The sequence below is a fragment of the Salvelinus alpinus genome, chromosome 1 (genome assembly GCF_045679555.1).
Source record: "Salvelinus alpinus chromosome 1, SLU_Salpinus.1, whole genome shotgun sequence".
Classification (NCBI taxonomy): Eukaryota; Metazoa; Chordata; class Actinopteri; order Salmoniformes; family Salmonidae; genus Salvelinus; species Salvelinus alpinus.
In genome coordinates, this window is record NC_092086.1 from 8,986,454 (window position 1) to 9,013,015 (window position 26,562).

The 26,562-nt window shown below is 43.1% G+C and overlaps 3 protein-coding genes and 1 long non-coding RNA gene across 5 annotated transcripts in view; 1 reads left to right on the forward strand and 3 right to left on the reverse strand.

Annotated features, from left to right (window-relative positions):
- LOC139569930 (uncharacterized) overlaps positions 1–26,562 on the reverse strand; it is an 823,452-nt gene that overhangs the window by 419,784 nt on the left and 377,106 nt on the right. The gene's annotated exons all lie outside the window — the stretch shown is intronic.
- LOC139533561 (NLR family CARD domain-containing protein 3-like) overlaps positions 1–26,562 on the forward strand; it is a 298,305-nt gene that overhangs the window by 148,791 nt on the left and 122,952 nt on the right. The window lies entirely within an intron of this gene.
- Positions 1–26,562, reverse strand: part of LOC139539816 (NLR family CARD domain-containing protein 3-like) — a 446,707-nt gene that overhangs the window by 33,727 nt on the left and 386,418 nt on the right. The gene's annotated exons all lie outside the window — the stretch shown is intronic.
- The window catches only part of LOC139568440 (NLR family CARD domain-containing protein 3-like), a 46,774-nt gene that overhangs the window by 6,361 nt on the left and 13,851 nt on the right, over positions 1–26,562 (reverse strand). Inside the window, exons 2-5 of the mRNA XM_071390292.1 lie at positions 15,769–15,957; positions 5,594–5,710; positions 1,771–3,906; positions 1,265–1,438 (exon numbers count right to left, since the gene is read on the reverse strand). Coding sequence (XP_071246393.1) covers positions 1,265–1,438; positions 1,771–3,906; positions 5,594–5,710; positions 15,769–15,941 — 2,600 coding nt within the window. The 5' untranslated portion in view covers positions 15,942–15,957. The remainder of the gene's footprint in view (positions 1–1,264; positions 1,439–1,770; positions 3,907–5,593; positions 5,711–15,768; positions 15,958–26,562) is intronic.

Here is a 26,562-nt window from a genome sequence, read left to right on the forward strand (position 1 = left end):
ACAAAACATACTAACCTCTCACCATTACCAATATCAGAGGCTACAACAAAACATATTAACCTCTCACCATTACCAATATCAGAGGCTACAACAAAACATGCTAACCTCTCACCATTACCAATAACAAAGGCTACAACAAAACATACTAACCTCTCACCATTACCAATAACAGAGGCTACAACAAAACATGCTAACCTCTCACCATTACCAATAACAGAGGCTACAACAAAACATGCTAACCTCTCACCATTACCAATAACAGAGACTACAACAAAACATGCTAACCTCTCACCATTACCAATAACAGAGGCTACAACAAAACATGCTAACCTCTCACCATTACCAATAACAGAGGCTACAACAAAACATGCTAACCTCTCACCATTACCAATAACAGAGGCTACAACAAAACATGCTAACCTCTCACCATTACCAATAACAGTGGCTACAACAAAACATACTAACCTCTCACCATTACCAATATCAGAGGCTACAACAAAACATATTAACCTCTCACCATTACCAATATCAGAGGCTACAACAAAACATACTAACCTCTCACCATTACCAATAACAGTGGCTACAACAAAACATACTAACCTCTCACCATTACCAATAACAGAGGCTACAACAAAACATGCTAACCTCTCACCATTACCAATAACAGAGGATACAACAAAACATGCTAACCTCTCACCATTACCAATAACAGAGACTACAACAAAACATACTAACCTCTCACCATTACCAATAACAGAGGCTACGTGGTCCCGTGTGGCTCAGTTGGTAGAGCATGGCGCTTGCAACGCCAGGGTTGTGGGTTCATTCCCCACGGGGGGACCAGGATGAATATGTATGAACTTTCCAATTTGTAAGTCGCTCTGGATAAGAGCGTCTGCTAAATGACTTAAATGTAAATGTAAATGTAAAATGTAAATGCTACAACAAAACATGCTAACCTCTCACCATTACCAATAACAGAGGCTACAACAAAACATGCTAACCTTTCACCATTACCAATAACAGAGGATACAACAAAACAAGCTAACCTCTCACCATTAACCTCAAATAAAAGGTGACATTCTGTACTGTCACCTAATATGAAACATTATATCTCAAATCCAAAATGCTGGAGCATAGCACCAAATGTAAAACTGTAAGCTTCACTGTCCAAACACATATGGTGTGGACTATGTGTGTCTGGTAAACACATGTGGATCTGGTGAACAGTTATCACTTGTTGACCAACTACAGGAATACTGACCTCAGAGTCTCCAGTTTACAGTGGGGATTCCCCAGTCCAGCAGAGAGCAGCTTCACTCCTGAATCCTTCAGGTCATTGTTACTCAGATCCAGCTCTCTCAGGTGTGAGGGGTTTGAACTGAGAACTGAGGCCAACACTTTACAGGATGTGTCTGTGAGTTTACAGCCAGTGAGTCTGCAAACACAGAAGAAATACAACAACAGACAGGTTATATTAAAATGTTACGCTCAGCTTTCCCTGATTACACTGTTACCCGTACACTAATAATGTGTATATCGTACATTCATGGTTCAAAGCTACAACTTTTCTGATCAGTTTGTATTATAGTTTAAGAGTTTTCAGCTGATAGAAAGTTTAGTCAGCCAATGAAAATACTGTTGTTCCTACATACAGTAAAGTTTGGTCTGAGGGATAGTCACATGACTACTTACAGAGCCAGTCAGCCAATGAAAATACTGCTATAACTACAATTTATTTTGGTGTGCGATATTTACATGAATACTTACAGAGCTTTCCTGCAGCCTCTCACAGCTGGGACCAGTCTCCTACGACCCTCCTCTGATGTCTTGTATTCCTTCAGGTTAAACACATCCAGAACCTCCTCTGATATCTGCAGCATGTAGGCCAGCGCTGAACACTGAGCAAGGGAGAGGTTTTTGGATCTGTTCTCTGACCTCAAGTACTCTTGGATTTCCTCCTGTACTGAATGGTCTTTCATCTCTATCAGACAGTGGAAGAGATTGATGCACCTCTCAGGGGAGATGTTCTTCCTCTGCATCACCTTAAGGGATCGGATTGTTTTCTGGACGCTCTCTGGACTGCTTTCTGTCTGTGTCACCAGACCTCGTAGAAGTTTCTGATTGGACTCCAGTGACATGCCATGAAGGAAGCGGACAAAAAGGTCCAGGTGTCCATTCTTACTCTCCAAGGCTTTATCCACAGTTCTCTTCAGCAGCTCATCCAAAGTTAGCTCTTCAGATGCACCTCTAGACTTTCTCTTGAGGAAGGGCTTCAGTGCATCCATGTTCTTGGTTGTGTAACAGTGGTACATGTAGACAGCCGAGAGAAACTCCTGAATGCTCAGATGAACAAAGCAGTACACCACTCTCTGAAATAACACAGACTCTTCTTTAAAGATTTGTGTGCACACTCCTGAGTACACTGAGGCTTCTTTGACATCAAGGCCAGCCTCTTTCAGGTCTTCTTCATAGAACATGAGATTACCCTTCTCCAGATTTTCAAACGCCAGCTTCCCCAGCTTCAGAATAATTTCCTTATCTGACTCCATGAGCTCCTCTTGATCCATCTCATCTCTTCCATGATACTTCTGGTTCTTCAGGCTGGTCTGAATGAGCAGGAAGTGCATGGACATCTCAGTCAGAGTCGTGGGCATATCTCTCCTCTTGTCTGTACTCAACATGTGTTCAAGGACTATTGCAGAAATCCAACAGAACACTGGCATGTGGCACATGATGTGGAGGCTCCTTGATGTCTTTATGTGTGAGATGATTCTGCTGGCCAGGTCCTCATCACTGAATCTCTTCCTGAAGTACTCCTCCTTCTGTGGGTCATTGAACCCTCGTACCTCTGTCACCTGGTCAACACACTTAGGGGGGATCTGATTGGTTGCTGCTGGTCGGGAGGTTATCCATAGGAGAGCAGAGGGAAGCAGATTCCCCTTGATGAGGTTTGTCAGCAGAACATCAACAGATGATGTCTGGGTGACATCAGACACATTTTCATTGTGCTGGAAATCCAATGGAAGTCTGCTTTCATCCAAACCATCAAAGATGAACATGGCATTACAGGCAGTGAGTTTCTCTGCATTGTCTATGTCTAGTTCTGTGTGGAAGTCATTTAAAAGTCTGAGAAGACTGTACTGGAGATCTTTGATCAAGTTCAGCTCCCGGAAAGGAAGCACAAATATGATGTCCACATCTTGGTTTGCCTTCCCTTCAGCCCAGTCTAGGATGAACTTCTGCACAGAGACAGTTTTTCCGATGCCAGCGATGCCCTTCGTCAGCACAGTTCTGATGCTTCTCTCTTGGCCAGGTAAGGGTTTAAAGATGTCATTGCAGTGGATTGCTGTGTCATGGGAGGTTGGTGTCCTGGATGCCGTCTCTAGCTGCCACACCTCATGTTCATTGTTAACCCCTTCACTCTCTCCTTCTGTGATGTAGAGCTCTGTGTAAATCCTGTTGAGGGGAGTTTGGTTCCCTGCTGTTTCGATGCCTTCTATCACACATTCATACCTCCTTCTCAGGCTGTCTTTGTGGTTTACTATAGCTCTCTGCAGACTGTCTTTATGGTTTACTATAGCTCTCTGCAGACTGTCTTTATGGTTTACTATTGCTCTCTGCAGACTGTGTTTATGGTTTACTATAGCTCTCTGCAGGCTGTCTTTATGGTTTACAGAGCCTCTTGCATCATTGGGTTCACTCAGGTGCTGTAGTAGAGGACATGTCCTGGATCTCTTTCTACACTGAGGACAGTCATAGTCTCCTGAAGGAGCAGGTTTCTCCCAGTATCTGGTGATGCACTGTCTGCAGAACCTGTGTCCACAGGTGATAGAGACTGGATCCCTCAGAACCTGCTGACACACTGCACACCTGGACTGATCCTCTGGCAGAGTAGACCATCCACTACAGAGATAAAGGAGAGAGATACTGATCCTCTAACATAGTAGACCATCCACTACAGAGATAAAGGAGAGAGAGATACTGATCCTCTAACAGAGTAGACCATCCACTACAGAGATAAAGGAGAGAGATACTGATCCTCTAACAGAGTAGACCATCCACTACAGAGATAAAGGAGAGAGATACTGATCCTCTAACAGAGTAGACCATCCACTACAGAGATAAAGGAGAGAGATACTGATCCTCTAACAGAGTAGACCATCCACTACAGAGATAAAGGAGAGAGAGATACTGATCCTCTAACAGAGTAGACCATCCACTACAGAGATAAAGGAGAGAGATACTGATCCTCTAACAGAGTAGACCATCCACTACAGAGATAAAGGAGAGAGATACTGATCCTCTAACAGAGTAGACCATCCACTACAGAGATAAAGGAGAGATACTGATCCTCTAACAGAGTAAACCATCCACTACAGAGATAAAGGAGAGAGAGATACTGATCCTCTAGCAGAGTAAACCATCCACTACAGAGATAAAGCAGAGAGAGAGATACTGATCCTCTAACAGAGTAGACCATCCACTACAGAGATAAAGGATAGAGAGATACTGATCCTCTAACAGAGTAGACCATCCACTACAGAGATAAAGGAGAGAGAGAGAGATACTGATCCTCTAACAGAGTAGACCATCCACTACAGAGATAAAGGAGAGAGAGAGATACTGATCCTCTAACAGAGTAGACCATCCACTACAGAGATAAAGAAGAGAGAGAGAGATACTGATCCTCTAACAGAGTAGACCATCCACTACAGAGATAAAGGAGAGAGAGATACTGATCCTCTAACAGAGTAGACCATCCACTACAGAGATAAAGGAGAGATAGATACTGATCCTCTAACAGAGTAGACCATCCACAGTACCAGTACTGAGTCAATGTGCAGAGTACCAGGTAGTTGAGGTAATAATGAGACTATAAGAAGTACCAGTCCTGAGTCAATATGCAGGGGTACCAGGTAGTTGAGGTAATAATGAGACTATAAGGAGTACCAGTACTGAGTCAATGTGCAGGGGTACCAGGTAGTTGAGGTAATAATGAGACTATAAGGAGTACCAGTACTGAGTCAATGTGCAGGGGTACCAGGTAGTTGAGGTAATAATGAGACTATAAGGAGTACCAGTACTGAGTCAATGTGCAGGGGTACCAGGTAGTTGAGGTAATAATGAGACTATAAGGAGTACCAGTACTGAGTCAATGTGCAGGGGTACCAGGTAGTTGAGGTAATAATGAGACTATAAGGAGTACCAGTACTGAGTCAATGTGCAGGGGTACCAGGTAGTTGAGGTAACAATGAGACTATAATTGAGGTAATATGTACATGTAGGTAGGGGTAAAAGTGACTAGGCAATCAGGATAAAGATTACATCCATCCAGGGAGTGCACAAACACACACACACACACACACACACACACACACACACACACACACACACACACACACACACACACACACACACACAGGGAGGGAATACTGTGTTTGTTTAATATTGTTTTAGGACTATGAAAATGGACAAAAGGATTAGCCTATAGATTATGAAAACAACAAATAGAAATGGGAAAATGGGAGAGGAGAAATGACTAGAGACAGTGTTGTTTAACTCACTGACCATGACCCATGAGTTTTCTTACCTTTGTTCAGTAGAAAAGTCTCCCTCTCTAAAGTATATAGGAGGTTCCATAGACCAGTCACTCTTCATGGACACACAGCTGGGTACAGGGGAGGCTGGTCTCTCCTGCTTGATTGGTCTTCAACACAACAGAGACAAACATTACAGCTCTCATCTACTCTGAGCTCAGATGTGGAAACATAAGAACAGTTACATTCCAAAATGCTATATTTCACTTTTCAGAAATTTGTCAAATTGCTTTTATTATTTCAAGAAATTATCAAATACATTGCTGTGTTTTTTAACTATCTAATCATGGCATGGGGTTGTTCAATGACAGACATGTATTTTTTTTTAAATCAATCACTTGGTTTCATTTCAGAGAGACAAATAATCATGTTTTTTGGCAAAATGCTGTATATCTGCCTCACTCTCAGAGTAATCAGCAGTACTGCTAGGTTTTACACAGTAATAATATATATCTGCCTCACTCTCAGAGAAATCAGTAGTACTGCTAGGTTTTACACAGTAATAATATATATCTGCCTCATTCTCAGAGAAATCAGTAGTACTGCTAGGTTTTACACAGTAATAATATATATCTGCCTCATTCTCAGAGAAATCAGTAGTACTGCTAGGTTTTACACAGTAATAATATATATCTGCCTCACTCTCAGAGAAATCAGTAGTACTGCTAGGTTTTATACAGTAATAATATATATCTGCCTCACTCTCAGAGAAATCAGTAGTACTGCTAGGTTTTACACAGTAATAATATATATCTGCCTCACTCTCAGAGAAATCAGTAGTACTGCTAGGTTTTACACAGTAATAATATATATCTGCCTCACTCTCAGAGAAATCAGTAGTACTGCTAGGTTTTACACAGTAATAATATATATCTGCCTCACTCTCAGAGAAATCAGTAGTACTGCTAGGTTTTATACAGTAATAATATATATCTGCCTCACTCTCAGAGAAATCAGTAGTACTGCTAGGTTTTATACAGTAATAATGTATATCTGCCTCACTCTCAGAGAAATCAGTAGTACTGCTAGGTTTTACACAGTAATAATATATATCTGCCTCACTCTCAGAGAAATCAGTAGTACTGCTAGGTTTTACACAGTAATAATATATATCTGCCTCACTCTCAGAGAAATCAGTAGTACTGCTAGGTTTTACACAGTAATAATATATATCTGCCTCACTCTCAGAGAAATCAGTAGTACTGCTAGGTTTTACACAATAATAATATATATCTGCCTCACTCTCAGAGAAATCAGTAGTACTGCTAGGTTTTACACAGTAATAATATATATCTGCCTCACTCTCAGAGAAATCAGTAGTACTGCTAGGTTTTACACAGTAATAATATATATCTGCCTCACTCTCAGAGAAATCAGTAGTACTGCTAGGTTTTACACAGTAATAATATATATCTGCCTCACTCTCAGAGAAATCAGTAGTACTGCTAGGTTTTACACAATAATAATATATATCTGCCTCACTCTCAGAGAAATCAGTAGTACTGCTAGGTTTTACACAGTAATAATATATATCTGCCTCACTCTCAGAGAAATCAGTAGTACTGCTAGGTTTTACACAGTAATAATATATATCTGCCTCACTCTCAGAGAAATCAGTAGTACTGCTAGGTTTTACACAGTAATAATATCTGCCTCACTCTCAGAGAAATCTGTAGTACTGCTAGGTTTTACACAGTAATTCTATATATCTGCCTCACTCTCAGAGAAATCAGTAGTACTGCTAGGTTTTACACAGTAATATTTATATCTGCCTCACTCTCAGAGAAATCAGTAGTACTGCTAGGTTTTACACAGTAATAATATATATCTGCTTTGGGCTGCAGGGGCAGTATTGAGTAGCTTGGATGAAAGGGGCCCATGTCAAATGGCCTCGTACTCAATTCTTGCTCGTACAATATGCATATTATTATTACTAATGGATAGAAAACACTCTCAAGTTTCTAAAACCGTTTGAATTATATCTGTGAGTAAAACAGAACTCATTTTGCAGCAAACTTCCTGTCAGAAAGTGAAAAATCTGAAATCGATGCTCTGTTCCAGGGCCTGCCTATAAATGTGCTTGAAATCTATTAGTATACATGCACTTCATACGCCTTCCACTAGATGTCCATGTGAGAGGTGAAATGGGGTTTCTAGGTATTTTTATGGTCAAAAGAGAGAGCTTGGAATGACATGACCCCAGAATTCCTTTGTTCAGGAAGCGCATAAAGGTCATCAGTGTTGGCATCTGAAAAGCATTCGCTATAGACGTCTAATATCTCCGGCTTTGATTTTATTTGATAAATGTGATAATATCATCGTAAAGTATGTTTTTTCAATATAGTTTCATCAGATTATTGAAATATTTTCGGGAGTTTAGGCGTGTTGCGTTCTCTGCGTTTGGTGACGATGGACAGCTTAGCGCCACTTGGCTAGTTTTGCTTGCTAATTCGAGAGGGAAAATGGCCACTCTAAAACCAAACAACGATTGTTCTGGACAAAGGACCCCTTGTACAACATTCTGATGGAAGATCATCAAAAGTAGGACCCATTTATGATGTTATTTCATATATCTGTCGAACATGTTTACTATTAGTTTGCGCCCAGATTTGGGCGCTCTCTCGCTATAACGTAAGCTGCATATCGTACTGAAGTTATTTTTAGAATTCTAACACGCCGATTGCATTAACTTCTTCTGGCTGCAGGGGCAGTATTGAGTAGCTCTGATAAAAGGTGCCCATTTCAAACGGCCTCGTACTCAATTCTTGCTCGTACAATATGCATATTATTATTACTATTGGATAGAAAACACTCTCTAGTTTCTAAAACCGTTTGAATTATTTCTCTGAGTGAAACAGAACTCATTCTGCAGCCCACTTCCTATCAGGAAGTGAGATTTCTGAAATCGAGGTCTCTGTTCTAGGGCTTGCCTATAAATGGGCGTGATACGTATTAGTATACATGCACGTCATACACCTTCCCCTAGATGTCAAGAGGAAGTGAGAGAAGAAATTAAGTGATTATCTTGGTCTGAGGTGGAATAAATCCTCTTGGAATGACGTGTCCGCCATTTCCTGTTTTTTTGGAAAGCGCGAAGATGAACCTGGAATTGCATTCTGGAAAGCTGTCGTTATAGGCGAATACTTTCTCCGGCTTTGATTTTATTTGATACATGTTACAATATCATCGTAAAGTATGTTTTTTCAATATAGTTTTATTAAATTATTGAAATTTATTCGGGACGTTAGGCGTGTTGCGTTGTTTGACTTTGTTCAGGAAGGAGAGCTTCGCGCCACTTGGCCAGTGTGCTTGCTAATTCAAGAGGGAAAGAGGATGTTCTGAATCCAAATAACGACGGTTCTGGACAAAGGACCCCTTATACAACATTCTGATGGAAGATCACCAAAAGTAGGACCCATTTTATGATGCTATTTCATATATCTGTCGAACTGTGCTATCGCTACCGTTTGCCTTGAATCAATGCTGTTGTGTGTTAGCTATTGTAGTAAGCTAATGTAACGCTATATTGTGTTTTCGCTGTAAAACACTTAAAAAATCGGAAATATTGGCTGGATTCACAAGATCTTTGTCTTTCATTTGCTATACACCATATATTCTTCAGAAATGTTTTATGATGAGTATTTAGGTATTTGACGTTGGTGTCTGTAATTACTCTGGCTGCTTCGGTGCTATTTCTGACTGTAGCTGTGATGGTAGCAGCAATGTAAAACTGATTTATTCCTCAAATATGCACATTTTTCGAACAAAACATAGATTTATTGTGTAACATGTTATAGGACTGTCATCTGATGAAGTTGTTTCTTGGTTAGTTTGGTTGGATCTTGGTTAGTTAGGTTGGCTTTGTGCATGTTACCTGTGCTGTGAAAAATGTCTGTCCTTTTTTGTATTTGGTGGTGAGCTAACATAAATATACGTGGTGTTTTCGCTGTAAAACATTTTAAAAATCGGACATGTTGGCTGGATTCACAAGATGTTTATCTTTCAAATGCTGTATTGGACTTGTTAATGTGTGAAAGTTAAATATTTCTAAAAAATATATTTTGAATTTCGCGCCCTGCACTTGAGCTGGATGTTGTCATAAGTGTACCGACGTCGGGCTTGCAGCCAGAAGAAGTTAAGAACTAGTGTATCTATCATTTCCTATACAACATGTATTTTTTAGTAAAGTTTATGAATAGTTATTTGGTCAGAATAGGTGAGTGTCATAAATATATCCGGACATTCTGGGAAAAAGATGCTACGTTAGCACAATGTATAACCACGGATTTCAGTTCTAAATATGCACATTTTCGAACAAAACATAAGTGTATTGTATAACCTGATGTTATAGGACTGTCATCTGATGAAGCTTATCAAGGTTAGTCAAAAATTATATATCTTTTGCTGGTTTGTTACGATCGCTAACTTTTGCTGCTGGTAAATGGGTTGTGTTTCTGGCTATTGTGGTAAGCTAATATAATGCTATATTGTGTTTTCGCTGTAAAACACTTAAAAAATCGGAAATATTGTCCTGGATTCACAAGATGTTTGTCTTTCATTTGCTGTATTGGACTTGTTAATGTGTGAAAGTTTAATATTTCTTCAAAATATTTTTTGAATTTCGCACGCTGTCTTTTCAGTGGAATGTGGGAGGAGTTCCGCTAGCGGAACCCCGGGGCTAGACAGGTTAACTCACTGACCATGACCCATGAGTTCGTCTTACCTTTGTTCAGTAGAAAAGTCTCCCTCTCTAAACACTTTAGGACGATTCATGGACTGGTCACTCTTCATGGACACACAGCAGGGAACAGGGGAGGCTGGTCTCTCCTGCTTGATTGGGCTTCAACACAACACAGAGACAGACATTACATCTCTCATCTACTCTGAGCTCAGATGGGGAAACATAAGAAGAGTTTAATTCCAAAACGCTATATATTCACTTTCAAAAATGTTCGTAAATTAGCTTTAAAACTTCTTCGGGATCGGTGTCCCTTCCACGGGATGATTGAGCTAACGTAGGCTAATGCGATTAGCATGAGGTTGTAAGAAACAAGAAAAATTCCCAGGACAAAAACATCTGATGTTGGCAGAAAGCAGTAGCTATAACAGTGAATGCTATTGTTTGAGGAGAATTTTGAACATGGAAAGGTATTAATAAACAGGCAGTCTTCATACAAAAGTTTGAACATAAATGCAATGGTTCATTGGATCAGTCTAAGACTTTGCACATACACTGTTTCCAGCTAGTGTCCAAAATCTAAATTGCAAATAATTCATTATAGCGTTTCTCTTGCTTTTCAAACATGTACAAAATAAATCCAAAAGAACGATTGTTTTTTTCTTTGTATTATCTTTTACCAGATCTATTGTGTTATCTTCTCCTACATTCCATTCACAATTCCTGTTGCTGAAGGATTATTTTCCTGCTGTGAGAAACTGTGTCAAATTAAGTTATGGCATCTGTAAGGGCATTTATCTTAAGATATCTAAGGGAGACAACCACATATCACAGTTAAATATACAGGATACCAACATTCCATTACAGGATACCAACATCCCATTCCAGCTAAACATGGATATATTGTGTTTTGCTAAGAAATAACAGTTTTATACACATCTCAAATCTATTAATAAAAAATCTGATAACATTAATATTGAAGGTGTACACCCATAAGCAATCTGATGAAACAACAAATGTGATTTTTTTGGGGAGGCTATAGCATATTGGAAATAAATGTAATAATTGTTCAACAAAATTGTCATTTACATTTACATTTACATTTAAGTCATTTAGCAGACGCTCTTATCCAGAGCGACTTACAAATGGGTGCATTCACCTAATGACATCCAGTGGAACAGCCACTTAACAATAGTGCATCTAAATCTTTTAAGGGGGGGGGGGGGGGGGGGGCAGAAGGATTGCTTTATCCTAGGTATTCCTTGAAGAGGTGGGGTTTCAGGTGTCTCCGGAAGGTGGTGATTGACTCCGCTGTCCTGGCGTCGTGAGGGAGTTTGTTCCACCATTGGGGTGCCAGAGCAGCGAACAGTTTTGACTGGGCTGAGCGGGAACTGTACTTCCTCAGTGGTAGGGAGGCGAGCAGGCCAGAGGTGGATGAACGCAGAGCCCTTGTTTGGGTGTAGGGCCTGATCAGAGCCTGAAGGTACTGAGGTGCCGTTCCCCTCACAGCTCCGTAGGCAAGCACCATGGTCTTGTAGCGGATGCGAGCTTCAACTGGAAGCCAGTGGAGAGAGCGGAGGAGCGGGGTGACGTGAGAGAACTTGGGAAGGTTGAACACCAGACGGGCTGCGGCGTTCTGGATGAGTTGCAGGGGTTTGATGGCACAGGCAGGGAGCCCAGCCAACAGCGAGTTGCAGTAATCCAGACGGGAGATGACAAGTGCCTGGATTAGGACCTGCGCCGCTTCCTGTGTGAGGCAGGGTCGTACTCTGCGGATGTTGTAGAGCATGAACCTACAGGAACGGGCCACCGCCTTGATGTTAGTTGAGAACGACAGGGTGTTGTCCAGGATCACGCCAAGGTTCTTAGCGCTCTGGGAGGAGGACACAATGGAGTTGTCAACCGTGATGGCGAGATCATGGAACGGGCAGTCCTTCCCCGGGAGGAAGAGCAGCTCCGTCTTGCCGAGGTTCAGCTTGAGGTGGTGATCCGTCATCCACACTGATATGTCTGCCAGACATGCAGAGATGCGATTCGCCACCTGGTCATCAGAAGGGGGAAAGGAGAAGATTAATTGTGTGTCGTCTGCATAGCAGTGATAGGAGAGACCATGTGAGGTTATGACAGAGCCAAGTGACTTGGTGTATAGCGAGAATAGGAGAGGGCCTAGAACAGAGCCCTGGGGGACACCAGTGGTGAGAGCGCGTGGTGAGGAGACAGATTCTCGCCACGCCACCTGGTAGGAGCGACCTGTCAGGTAGGACGCAATCCAAGCGTGGGCCGCGCCGGAGATGCCCAACTCGGAGAGGGTGGAGAGGAGGATCTGATGGTTCACAGTATCGAAGGCAGCCGATAGGTCTAGAAGGATGAGAGCAGAGGAGAGAGAGTTAGCTTTAGCAGTGCGGAGCGCCTCCGTGATACAGAGAAGAGCAGTCTCAGTTGAGTGACTAGTCTTGAAACCTGACTGATTTGGATCAAGAAGGTCATTCTGAGAGAGATAGCAGGAGAGCTGGCCAAGGACGGCACGTTCAAGAGTTTTGGAGAGAAAAGAAAGAAGGGATACTGGTCTGTAGTTGTTGACATCGGAGGGATCGAGTGTAGGTTTTTTCAGAAGGGGTGCAACTCTCGCTCTCTTGAAGACGGAAGGGACGTAGCCAGCGGTCAAGGATGAGTTGATGAGCGAGGTGAGGTAAGGGAGAAGGTCTCCGGAAATGGTCTGGAGAAGAGAGGAGGGGATATGGTCAAGCGGGCAGGTTGTTGGGCGGCCGGCCGTCACAAGACGCGAGATTTCATCTGGAGAGAGAGGGGAGAAAGAGGTTAAAGCACAGGGTAGGGCAGTGTGAGCAGAACCAGCGGTGTCGTTTGACTTAGCAAACGAGGATCGGATGTCGTCGACCTTCTTTTCAAAATGGTTGACGAAGTCGTCTGCAGAGAGGGAGGAGGGGGGGAGGGGGAGGAGGATTCAGGAGGGAGGAGAAGGTGGCAAAGAGCTTCCTAGGGTTAGAGGCAGATGCTTGGAATTTAGAGTGGTAGAAAGTGGCTTTAGCAGCAGAGACAGAAGAGGAAAATGTAGAGAGGAGGGAGTGAAAGGATGCCAGGTCCGCAGGGAGGCGAGTTTTCCTCCATTTCCGCTCGGCTGCCCGGAGCCCTGTTCTGTGAGCTCGCAATGAGTCGTCGAGCCACGGAGCGGGAGGGGAGGACCGAGCCGGCCTGGAGGATAGGGGACATAGAGAGTCAAAGGATGCAGAAAGGGAGGAGAGGAGGGTTGAGGAGGCAGAATCAGGAGATAGGTTGGAGAAGGTTTGGGCAGAGGGAAGAGATGATAGGATGGAAGAGGAGAGAGTAGCGGGGGAGAGAGAGCGAAGGTTGGGACGGCGCGATACCATCCGAGTAGGGGCAGTGTGGGAAGTGTTGGATGAGAGCGAGAGGGAAAAGGATACAAGGTAGTGGTCGGAGACTTGGAGGGGAGTTGCAATGAGGTTAGTGGAAGAACAGCATCTAGTAAAGATGAGGTCAAGCGTATTGCCTGCCTTGTGAGTAGGGGGGGAAGGTGAGAGGGTGAGGTCAAAAGAGGAGAGGAGTGGAAAGAAGGAGGCAGAGAGGAATGAGTCAAAGGTAGACATGGGGAGGTTAAAGTCACCCAGAACTGTGAGAGGTGAGCCGTCCTCAGGAAAGGAGCTTATCAAGGCATCAAGCTCATTGATGAACTCTCCAAGGGAACCTGGAGGGCGATAAATGATAAGGATGTTAAGCTTGAAAGGGCTGGTAACTGTGACAGCATGGAATTCAAAGGAGGCGATAGACAGATGGGTAAGGGGAGAAAGAGAGAATGACCACTTGGGAGAGATGAGGATCCCGGTGCCACCACCCCGCTGACCAGAAGCTCTCGGGGTGTGCGAGAACACGTGGGCAGACGAAGAGAGAGCAGTAGGAGTAGCAGTGTTATCTGTGGTGAGCCATGTTTCCGTCAGTGCCAAGAAGTCGAGGGACTGGAGGGACGCATAGGCTGAGATGAGCTCTGCCTTGTTGGCCGCGGATCGGCAGTTCCAGAGGCTACCGGAGACCTGGAACTCCACGTGGGTCGTGCGGGCTGGGACCACCAGGTTAGGGTGGGCGCGGCCACGCGGTGTGAAGCGTTTGTATGGTCTGTGCAGAGAGGAGAGAACAGGGATAGACAGACACATAGTTGACAGGCTACAGAAGAGGCTACGCTAAAGCAAAGGAGATTAGAATGACAAGTGGGCTACACGACTCGAATGTTCAGAAAGTTAAGCTTACGTTGCAAAAAAATAAATAAAATAAAAGATCTAATTGACTAAAATGATATAGTACTGCTGGCTGGTGAAGTAGCCTGGCTAGCAGTGGCTGCGTTGTTGAAAGTGAAGCTGGCTAGGTGACCTCGACAATTTCTCTAAATTTCTCTAAACTACACAATTATCATGGATACAAGGACAGCAAAGACAACTAGCTAACACTACGCTAATCAAGTCGTTCCGTTGTAATGTAAGTTTCTACAGTGCTGCTATTCGGTAGAAGTTGGCTAGCTAGCAGTGTTAGCTAGCAGTGTTGGCTAGGTAGGAGGACGGCAGCGCGGCAGGCGAAAATAGCTGGCTAGCTAACCGATAATTACTCAAAGCTACACAATTATCTTAGATACAAAGATAGCAAAGAAAACTATGTAGCTAGCTAACACTACACAAATCAAGTCGTGCCGTTGTAATGTAATCGTTTCTACAGTGCTGCTAATCGGTGGCTAGCTGGCTAGCTAGCAGGGTTGACTACGTTACGTTACGTTAGGACGAGAATACCTGGCTAGCGAACCTCAGCGAACCTCGATAACTACACAATTATCCTTGATACAAAGACGGCTACGTAGCCAGCTAAGTAGCTAGCTAAGATCAAACAAATCAAAGATAGCAAAGACAACTGTGTAGCCAGCCAACACTACACTAATCAAGTCGTTCCGTTGTAATGCACTCGTTTCTACAATGCTGCTATTCGGTGGCAAGCTGGCTAGCTAGCAGTGTTGGCTACGTAGCGTTACGTTAGGACGAAAATAGCTGGCTAGCGAACCTCAATAACTACACAATTATGTTTGATACAAAGACGGCTATGTAGCTAGCTAAGATCAAACAAATCAAACCGTTGTACTGTAATGAAAATGAAAATCAGACCGTTGTACTATAATGAAATGTAATGAAAAGTTATACTACTATTGGGTAGACGGTGGACGTTTGCTAGCTGGCTAGCTGCTGGGCAGATAGCAGTGTGGACTACGATAGACGACGAAATACGATAATTACGCAATTATCTTTGATACACAGACGGCTATGTAGCTAGCTAAGAAGAAATTGCTAAGGTTGGACAAATTAAACCGTTGTACTATAATGAAATGTAATGAAATGTAATGAAAAGTTATACTACCTGCAGAGCGAATGCAAATGCGACCGCTCGCTCCAAACCGGATGTTGACAACGAATGTCATCTCACCTCTTAGTTTTGGTGTCATGTTCCCCAGAGAGACTCATTTTAGAGGCAGGACCCCCCTCCTCTCTCTCTCCAGAGATACTCATTTTAGAGGCAGGGCCCCCCTCCTTTCTCTCCCCAGAGAGACTCATTTTAGAGGCAGGGCCTCTCTCCACATTCTCCCCAGAGAGACTCATTTTAGAGCACTGACCCCTAAACAAAAGATCCAGCATGTTGGTTGTGGTTAACACAGTGACAACTAAACAGAGATCCAGCATGTTGGTTGAGGTTAACACAGTGACAACTAAACAGAGATCCAACATGTTGGTTGTGGTTAACACAGTGACAACTAAACAGAGATCCAGCATGTTGGTTGTGGTTAACAAAGTGACAACTAAACAGAGATCCAGCATGTTGGTTGTGGTTAACAAAGTGACAACTAAACAGAGATCCAGCATGTTGGTTGAGGTTAACACAGTGACAACTAAACAGAGATCCAACATGTTGGTTGTGGTTAACACAGTGACAACTAAACAGAGATCCAGCATGTTGGTTGTGGTTAACAAAGTGACAACTAAACAGAGATCCAGCATGTTGGTTGAGGTTAACACAGTGACAACTAAACAGAGATCCAACATGTTGGTTGTGGTTAACACAGTGACAACTAAATAGAGATCCAACATGTTGGTTGTGGTTAACACAGTGACAACTAAACAGAGATCCAGCATGTTGGTTGTGGTTAACACAGTGACAACTAATCAGAGATCCAGCATGTTGGTTATGTGTGTACGTTGCCTGTGTCTGCACTTATTGTTTATATAGCTTCACATTCGTCGGTTTGTTGTTTTGTTTAGTTTCTAAAGTGTTCTTCGTTTCGTTTTGTCTTCGTCTTAAAACTTTTTGAGGGCAGGGGGCAGCATTTTCACTTTCGGAAAAATAGCATGCCAAAATTCAACTACTTGCTACTCATCCCCAGAATATAAGATATGCATATTATTAGTAGATTTGGATAGAAAACACTCTGAAGTTTCTAAAACTGTTTGAATCATGTCTGTGAGAATAACAGAACTTATGTAGCAGGCAAAACCCTGAGGACAAACCATTCAGAATTTGTATTTTTTTGATGTCACTGTCTTTTCAATGAGTTTCTTAGAGACACCAGATTTCTAATGGTTTGCTTGCAGTTCCTACCGCTTCCACTGGATGTCACCAGTCCTTGGAAATCGGTTGAGGTTATTCCTTTGTGTAGTGAAGAAGGAGGGCTATCGTAAATGAGGGTCACATGAAGTACATTTTTTGAGAAGAGGCACGTTACGAAAAAAGTTGCGTCAGTTTGTTTTCTTTTTGTATTGAACACAGATTATCCCGTCTTCAAATTGATCGATTATTAACGTTTAAAAATACCTAACGTTGTATTACAAAAGTAGTTTGAAATGTTTTGGTAAAGTTTACATGTAACTTTTGATATATTTTCTAGTGACTTGGCGAAAGTTGGAAGCTGTGTTTTTCTGGATGAAACGGTCCAAATAAATTGACATTTTGGATATATATCGACGGAATTAATCGAACAAAAGGACCATTTGTGATGTTTATTGGACATATTGGAGTGCCAACAAAAGAATTTCGTCAAAGGTAAGGCATGATTTATATTTTATTTGGGACGATTGCGTCCCACCTGCCCCAGAGAGGTTAAATAAAAAGAGAAGATGTATTGTTATCACGCTGCGCCTTGGTCCTCCTCTCTTCCACGTTACGACGATCGTGACAGAATCACCCACCAAACCAGGACCAAGCAGCGTGATACAAGGCAGCAGCAGCGATCGCAGGACTCATGGACTTGGGTGGAAATTCTGGACGGCGGAGGACCCTGGGCACAACCTGGAGAATATCGCCGCCCTCGTGAAGTGCTGGAGGCAGCTAAAGCCGAGAGGTGGTGGTATGAGGAGGCAGCACGGAAGCGTGGCTGGAAGCCAGAGAGGCAGCACCAAAAATGTATTGGGGGGGGGCTCTCGGGGGGTGTGGCAAAGTCAGGTAGGAAACCTGCGCCAACTCCTCGTGCTTACCGTGGAGAGCGGGAGTACGGGCAGACACCGTGTTATGCGGAAGAGCGCACGCTGTCTCCTGTACGTGTACATAGCCCGGTGCGGTACATCCCAGCTCCTCATATCGGCCGGGCTAGAGTGGGCATCGAGCCAGGTGCCATGAAGCCGGCTCAGCGCATCTAGTCTCCAGTGCGTCTCCTCGGGCCGGCGTACATGGCACCAGTCTTACGCATGTTGTCCCCGGTTCGCCAGCACAGCCCAGTGCGGGCTATTCCACCTCGCCGCACTGGCCTGGCTACGGGGAGCATTCAACCAGGTAAGGTTTGGCAGGCTCGGTGCTCAAGAGCTCCAGTATGGCTTCACGGTCCGGTCTATCCGGTGCCACCTCCTCGCCCCAGCCCATTACCACCAGTGCCAACACCACGCACCAGGCTTCCAGTGCGTCTCCAGAGCCCTGTTCCTCCTCCACGCACTCGCCCTGAGGTGCGTGTCTCCAGCCCGGTGCCACCAGTTCCGGCACCACGCACCAAGCCTCCTGTGAGTCTCTAGAGTCATGTACATCCTGTTGCTGCTCCCCGCACTAGCCTTGAGGTGCGTGTCCTTAGCCCGGTACCACCAGTTCTGGCACCACGCACCAGGCTTACTGTGCGCCTCAGCAGGCCAGAATCTGCCCATCTGCCCAGGGCCGCCTGCGCTGCCCGTCTGCCCAGCGCCGTCTGAGCTGCTCGTCTGCCCAGCGCCATCTGAGCTGCCCGTCTGTCCTGAGCCTTCAAAGCCACCCGTCTGTCCTGAGCCTTCAAAGCCGCCCATCTGTATTGATCCTTCAGAGCCGTCCATCAATCAGGAGCCGCCAGAGCCGCCCGTCAGTCAGGAGCTGCCAGAGCCGCCCGTCAGTCAGGAGCTACCAGAGCCGCCCGCCAGTCAGGAGCTTCCAGACCCGCCCGCCAGTCAGGAGCTTCCAGACCCGCCCGCCAGTCAGGAGCTGCCAGAGCCGCCCTCCAGTCAGGAGCTCCCTGAGCTGCCCTTCAGTCCGGAGCTGCCCCTCAGTCCGGAGCTGCCCCTGAGTCCGGAGCTGCCCCTCAGTCCGGAGCTGCCCCTCAGTCCGGAGCTGCCCCTCAGTCCGGAGCTGCCCCTCAGTCCGGAGCGGCCCCTCAGTCCGGAGCGGCCCCTCAGTCCGGAGCTGCCCCTCAGTCCGGAGCTGCCCCTCAGTCCGGAGCTGCCCCTCAGTCCGGAGCTGCCCCTCCGTCCAGAGGCGCCCATCAGTCCAGTGGGGTTAATTTGGAGGGTCTCCGTTAAGAGGAGGCCACGAAAGCGGGGATTGACTATGGTGGGGTGGGGTCCACGTCCCGCACCCGGGCCGCCGGCGTGAGAAGGCCCACCCGAACCCTCCCTTCTGTGTCAGGTTTTGCGGCCGGAGTCCACACCTTTGGGGGGGGGTGGGGGTACTGTCACACCCTGGCCTTAGTTATCTTTGTTTTCTTTATTATTTTAGTTAGGTCAGGGTGTGACATGGGGGATGTATGTGTTTGTATTGTCTAGGGGTTTTTGTATGTTTATGGGGCAGTGTTCAGTCTAGGTGTATGTATGTCTATGGTTGCCTAGATTGGTTCTCAATTAGAGACAGCTGTCTAGCGTTGTCTCTGATTGGGAACCATATTTAGGCAGCCATTTCATTAGGTAGTTCGTGGGTGATTGTCTATGTGTAAGTTGCCTGTGTCTGCACTTATTGTTTATATAGCTTCACGTTCGTCGGTTTGTTGTTTTTGTTTAGTTTGTAAAGTGTTCTTCGTTTCGTCTTCGTCTTAAATAAAAAGAGAAGATGTATTGTTATCACGCTGCGCCTTGGTCCTCCTCTCTTCCACGTTACGACGATCGTGACAAGAACAATAGTGTAGTGATGAGGTTGATTTAATGTAGAACAACAGTGTAATGATGAGGTGATGAGGTTGATTTAATGTAGAACAACAGTGTAATGATGAGGTTGATTTAATGTAGAACAACAGTGTAATGATGAGGTTGATTTAATGTAGAACAACAGTGTAATGATGAGGTTGATTTAATGTAGAACAACAGTGTAATGATGAGGTTGATTTAATGTAGAACAACAGTGTAATGATGAAGTTGATTTAATGTAGAACAACAGTGTAATGATGAAGTTGATTTAATGTAGAACAACAGTGTAATGATGATGAGGTTGATTTAATGTAGAACAACAGTGTAATGATGAAGTTGATTTAATGTAGAACAACAGTGTAATGATGAGGTTGATTTAATGTAGAACAACAGTGTAATGATGAGGTTGATTTAATGTAGAACAACAGTGTAATGATGAAGTTGATTTAATGTAGAACAACAGTGTAATGATGAGGTTGATTTAATGTAGAACAACAGTGTAATGATGAGGTTGATTTAATGTAGAACAACAGTGTAATGATGAAGTTGATTTAATGTAGAACAACAGTGTAATGATGAGGTTGATTTAATGTAGAACAACAGTGTAATGATGAGGTTGATTTAATGTAGAACAACAGTGTAATGATGAGGTTGATTTAATGTAGAACAACAGTGTAATGATGAGGTTGATTTAATGTAGAACAACAGTGTAATGATGAAGTTGATTTAATGTAGAACAACAGTGTAGTGATGAGGTTGATTTAATGTAGAACAACAGTGTAATGATGAGGTTGATTTAATGTAGAACAACAGTGTAATGATGAGGTTGATTTAATGTAGAACAACAGTGTAATGATGAGGTTGATTTAATGTAGAACAACAGTGTAATGATGAGGTTGATTTAATGTAGAACAACAGTGTAATGATGAGGTTGATTTAATGTAGAACAACAGTGTAATGATGAGGTTGATTTAATGTAGAACAACAGTGTAATGATGAGGTTGATTTAATGTAGAACAACAGTGTAATGATGAGGTTGATTTAATGTAGAACAACAGTGTAATGATGAGGTTGATTTAATGTAGAACAACAGTGTAATGATGAGGTTGATTTAATGTAGAACAACAGTGTAATGATGAAGTTGATTTAATGTAGAACAACAGTGTAATGATGAGGTTGATTTAATGTAGAACAACAGTGTAATGATGAGGTTGATTTAATGTAGAACAACAGTGTAATGATGAGGTTGATTTAATGTAGAACAACAGTGTAATGATGAAGTTGATTTAATGTAGAACAACAGTGTAATGATGAGGTTGATTTAATGTAGAACAACAGTGTAATGATGAGGTTGATTTAATGTAGAACAACAGTGTAATGATGAAGTTGATTTAATGTAGAACAACAGTGTAATGATGAGGTTGATTTAATGTAGAACAACAGTGTAATGATGAAGTTGATTTAATGTAGAACAACAGTGTAATGATGAGGTTGATTTAATGTAGAACAACAGTGTAATGATGAGGTTGATTTAATGTAGAACAACAGTGTAATGATGAGGTTGATTTAATGTAGAACAACAGTGTAATGATGAGGTTGATTTAATGTAGAACAACAGTGTAATGATGAGGTTGATTTAATGTAGAACAACAGTGTAATGATGAAGTTGATTTAATGTAGAACAACAGTGTAATGATGAGGTTGATTTAATGTAGAACAACAGTGTAATGATGAGGTTGATTTAATGTAGAACAACAGTGTAATGATGAGGTTGATTTAATGTAGAACAACAGTGTAATGATGAGGTTGATTTAATGTAGAACAACAGTGTAATGATGAGGTTGATTTAATGTAGAACAACAGTGTAATGATGAGGTGATGAGGTTGATTTAATGTAGAACAACAGTGTAATGATGTAAGGGAAATGACAACATGCTATGAGTTGCAGCAGGCCTTTAGACTGATGTAAAACATGTCCTTGACTCTGTCCAAGATGATGAGCGGGAAACAAATGATACCAGTCAGCCTGATCAGCCGGTCCATCGACATTACTCCTAAACTATACCACAACTAATATCACACATTATAGGAGTTAGCCTGATCAGCCGGTCCATCGACACTACTCCTAAACTATACCACAACTAATATCACACATTATAGGAGTTAGCCTGATCAGCCGGTCCATCGACACTACTCCTAAACTATACCACAACTAATATCACACATTATAGGAGTTAGCCTGATCAGCCGGTCCATCGACAATACTCCTAAACTATACCACAACTAATATCACACATTATAGGAGTTAGCCTGATCAGCCGGTCCATCGACACTACTCCTAAACTATACCACAACTAATATCACACATTATAGGAGTTAGCCTGATCAGCCGGTCCATCGACACTACTCCTAAACTATACCACAACTAATATCACACATTATAGGAGTTAGCCTGATCAGCCGGTCCATCGACACTACTCCTAAACTATACCACAACTAATATCACACATTATAGGAGTTAGCCTGATCAGCCGGTCCATCGACACTACTCCTAAACTATACCACAACTAATATCACACATTATAGGAGTTAGCCTGATCAGCCGGTCCATCGACACTACTCCTAAACTATACCACAACTAATATCACACATTATAGGAGTCAGCCTGATCAGCCGGTCCATCGACACTACTCCTAAACTACACCACAACTAATATCACACATTATAGGAGTTAGCCTGATCAGCCGGTCCATCGACACTACTCTTAAACTACACCACAACTAATATGACACATTATAGGAGTTAGCCTGATCAGCCGGTCCATCGACACTAATCCTAAACTATACCAAAACTAATTTAACACATTATAGGAGTTAGCCTGATCAGCCGGTCCATCAACACTACTCCTAAACTATACCACAACTAACATCACACATTATAGGAGTTATCCTGATCAGCCGGTCCATCAACACTACTCCTAAACTATACCACAACTAATATCACACATTATAGGAGTCAGCCTGATCAGCCGGTCCATCAACACTACTCCTAAACTATACCACAACTAATATCACACATTATAGGAGTTAGCCTGATCAGCCGGTCCATCGACACTACTCCTAAACTATACCACAACTAATATCACACATTATAGGAGTTAGCCTGATCAGCCGGTCCATCGACACTACTCCTAAACTATACCACAACTAATATCACACATTATAGGAGTTAGCCTGATCAGCCGGTCCATCAACAATACTCCTAAACTATACCACAACTAATATCACACATTATAGGAGTTAGCCTGATCAGCCGGTCCATCGACACTACTCCTAAACTATACCACAACTAATATCACACATTATAGGAGTTAGCCTGATCAGCCGGTCCATCGACACTACTCCTAAACTATACCACAACTAATATCACACATTATAGGAGTTAGCCTGATCAGCCGGTCCATCGACACTACTCCTAAACTATACCACAACTAATATCACACATTATAGGAGTTAGCCTGATCAGCCGGTCCATCGACACTACTCCTAAACTATACCACAACTAATATCACACATTATAGGAGTTAGCCTGATCAGCCGGTCCATCGACACTACTCCTAAACTATACCACAACTAATATCACACATTATAGGAGTCAGCCTGATCAGCCGGTCCATCGACACTACTCCTAAACTACACCACAACTAATATCACACATTATAGGAGTTAGCCTGATCAGCCGGTCCATCGACACTACTCTTAAACTACACCACAACTTATATGACACATTATAGGAGTTAGCCTGATCAGCCGGTCCATCGACACTAATCCTAAACTATACCAAAACTAATTTAACACATTATAGGAGTTAGCCTGATCAGCCGGTCCATCAACACTACTCCTAAACTATACCACAACTAACATCACACATTATAGGAGTTATCCTGATCAGCCGGTCCATCAACACTACTCCTAAACTATACCACAACTAATATCACACATTATAGGAGTCAGCCTGATCAGCCGGTCCATCAACACTACTCCTAAACTATACCACAACTAATATCACACATTATAGGAGTTAGCCTGATCAGCCGGTCCATCGACACTACTCCTAAACTATACCACAACTAATATCACACATTATAGGAGTTAGCCTGATCAGCCGGTCCATCGACACTACTCCTAAACTATACCACAACTAATATCACACATTATAGGAGTTAGCCTGATCAGCCGGTCCATCGACACTACTCCTAAACTATACCACAACTAATATCACACATTATAGGAGTCAGCCTGATCAGCCGGTCCATCGACACTACTCCTAAACTACACCACAACTAATATCACACATTATAGGAGTTAGCCTGATCAGCCGGTCCATCGACACTACTCTTAAACTACACCACAACTAATATGACACATTATAGGAGTTAGCCTGATCAGCCGGTCCATCGACACTAATCCTAAACTATACCAAAACTAATTTAACACATTATAGGAGTTAGCCTGATCAGCCGGTCCATCAACACTACTCCTAAACTATACCACAACTAACATCACACATTATAGGAGTTATCCTGATCAGCCGGTCCATCAACACTACTCCTAAACTATACCACAACTAATATCACACATTATAGGAGTCAGCCTGATCAGCCGGTCCATCAACACTACTCCTAAACTATACCACAACTAATATCACACATTATAGGAGTTAGCCTGATCAGCCGGTCCATCGACACTACTCCTAAACTATACCACAACTAATATCACACATTATAGGAGTTAGCCTGATCAGCCGGTCCATCGACACTACTCCTAAACTATACCACAACTAATATCACACATTATAGGAGTTAGCCTGATCAGCCGGTCCATCGACACTACTCCTAAACTATACCACAACTAATATCACACATTATAGGAGTTAGCCTGATCAGCCGGTCCATCGACACTACTCCTAAACTATACCACAACTAATATCACACATTATAGGAGTTAGCCTGATCAGCCGGTCCATCGACACTACTCCTAAACTATACCACAACTAATATCACACATTATAGGAGTCAGCCTGATCAGCCGGTCCATCGACACTACTCCTAAACTACACCACAACTAATATCACACATTATAGGAGTTAGCCTGATCAGCCGGTCCATCGACACTACTCTTAAACTACACCACAACTAATATGACACATTATAGGAGTTAGCCTGATCAGCCGGTCCATCGACACTAATCCTAAACTATACCAAAACTAATTTAACACATTATAGGAGTTAGCCTGATCAGCCGGTCCATCAACACTACTCCTAAACTATACCACAACTAACATCACACATTATAGGAGTTATCCTGATCAGCCGGTCCATCAACACTACTCCTAAACTATACCACAACTAATATCACACATTATAGGAGTCAGCCTGATCAGCCGGTCCATCAACACTACTCCTAAACTATACCACAACTAATATCACACATTATAGGAGTTAGCCTGATCAGCCGGTCCATCGACACTACTCCTAAACTATACCACAACTAATATCACACATTATAGGAGTTAGCCTGATCAGCCGGTCCATCGACACTACTCCTAAACTATACCACAACTAATATCACACATTATAGGAGTTAGCCTGATCAGCCGGTCCATCGACACTACTCCTAAACTATACCACAACTAATATCACACATTATAGGAGTTAGCCTGATCAGCCGGTCCATCGACACTACTCCTAAACTATACCACAACTAATATCACACATTATAGGAGTCAGCCTGATCAGCCGGTCCATCGACACTACTCCTAAACTACACCACAACTAATATCACACATTATAGGAGTTAGCCTGATCAGCCGGTCCATCGACACTACTCCTAAACTACACCACAACTAATATCACACATTATAGGAGTTAGCCTGATCAGCCGGTCCATCGACACTAATCCTAAACTATACCAAAACTAATTTAACACATTATAGGAGTTAGCCTGATCAGCCGGTCCATCAACACTACTCCTAAACTATACCACAACTAATATCACACATTATAGGAGTCCGCCTGATCAGCCGGTCCATCGACATTACTCCTAAACTATACCACAACTAATATCACACATTATAGGAGTCAGCCTGATCAGCCGGTCCATCGACACTACTCCTAAACTATACCACAACTAATATCACACATTATAGGAGTCAGCCTGATCAGCCGGTCCATCGACACTACTCCTAAACTATACCACAACTAATATCACACATTATAGGAGTCAGCCTGATCAGCCGGTCCATCGACATTACTCCTAAACTATACCACAACTAATATCACACATTATAGGAGTCAGCCTGATCAGAGGGTCCATCGACACTACTCCTAAACTATACCACAACTAATATCACACATTATAGGAGTCAGCCTGATCAGCCGGTCCATCGACACTACTCCTAAACTATACCACAACTAATATCACACATTATAGGAGTCAGCCTGATCAGCCGGTCCATCGACACTACTCCTAAACTATACCACAACTAATATCACACATTATAGGAGTTAGCCTGATCAGCCGGTCCATCGACACTACTCCTAAACTATACCACAACTAATATCACACATTATAGGAGTCAGCCTGATCAGCCGGTCCATCGACACTACTCCTAAACTATACCACAACTAATATCACACATTATAGGAGTCAGCCTGATCAGCCGGTCCATCAACACTACTCCTAAACTATACCACAACTAATATCACACATTATAGGAGTCAGCCTGATCAGCCGGTCCATCGACACTACTCCTAAACTATACCACAACTAATATCACACATTATAGGAGTCAGCCTGATCAGCCGGTCCATCGACACTACTCC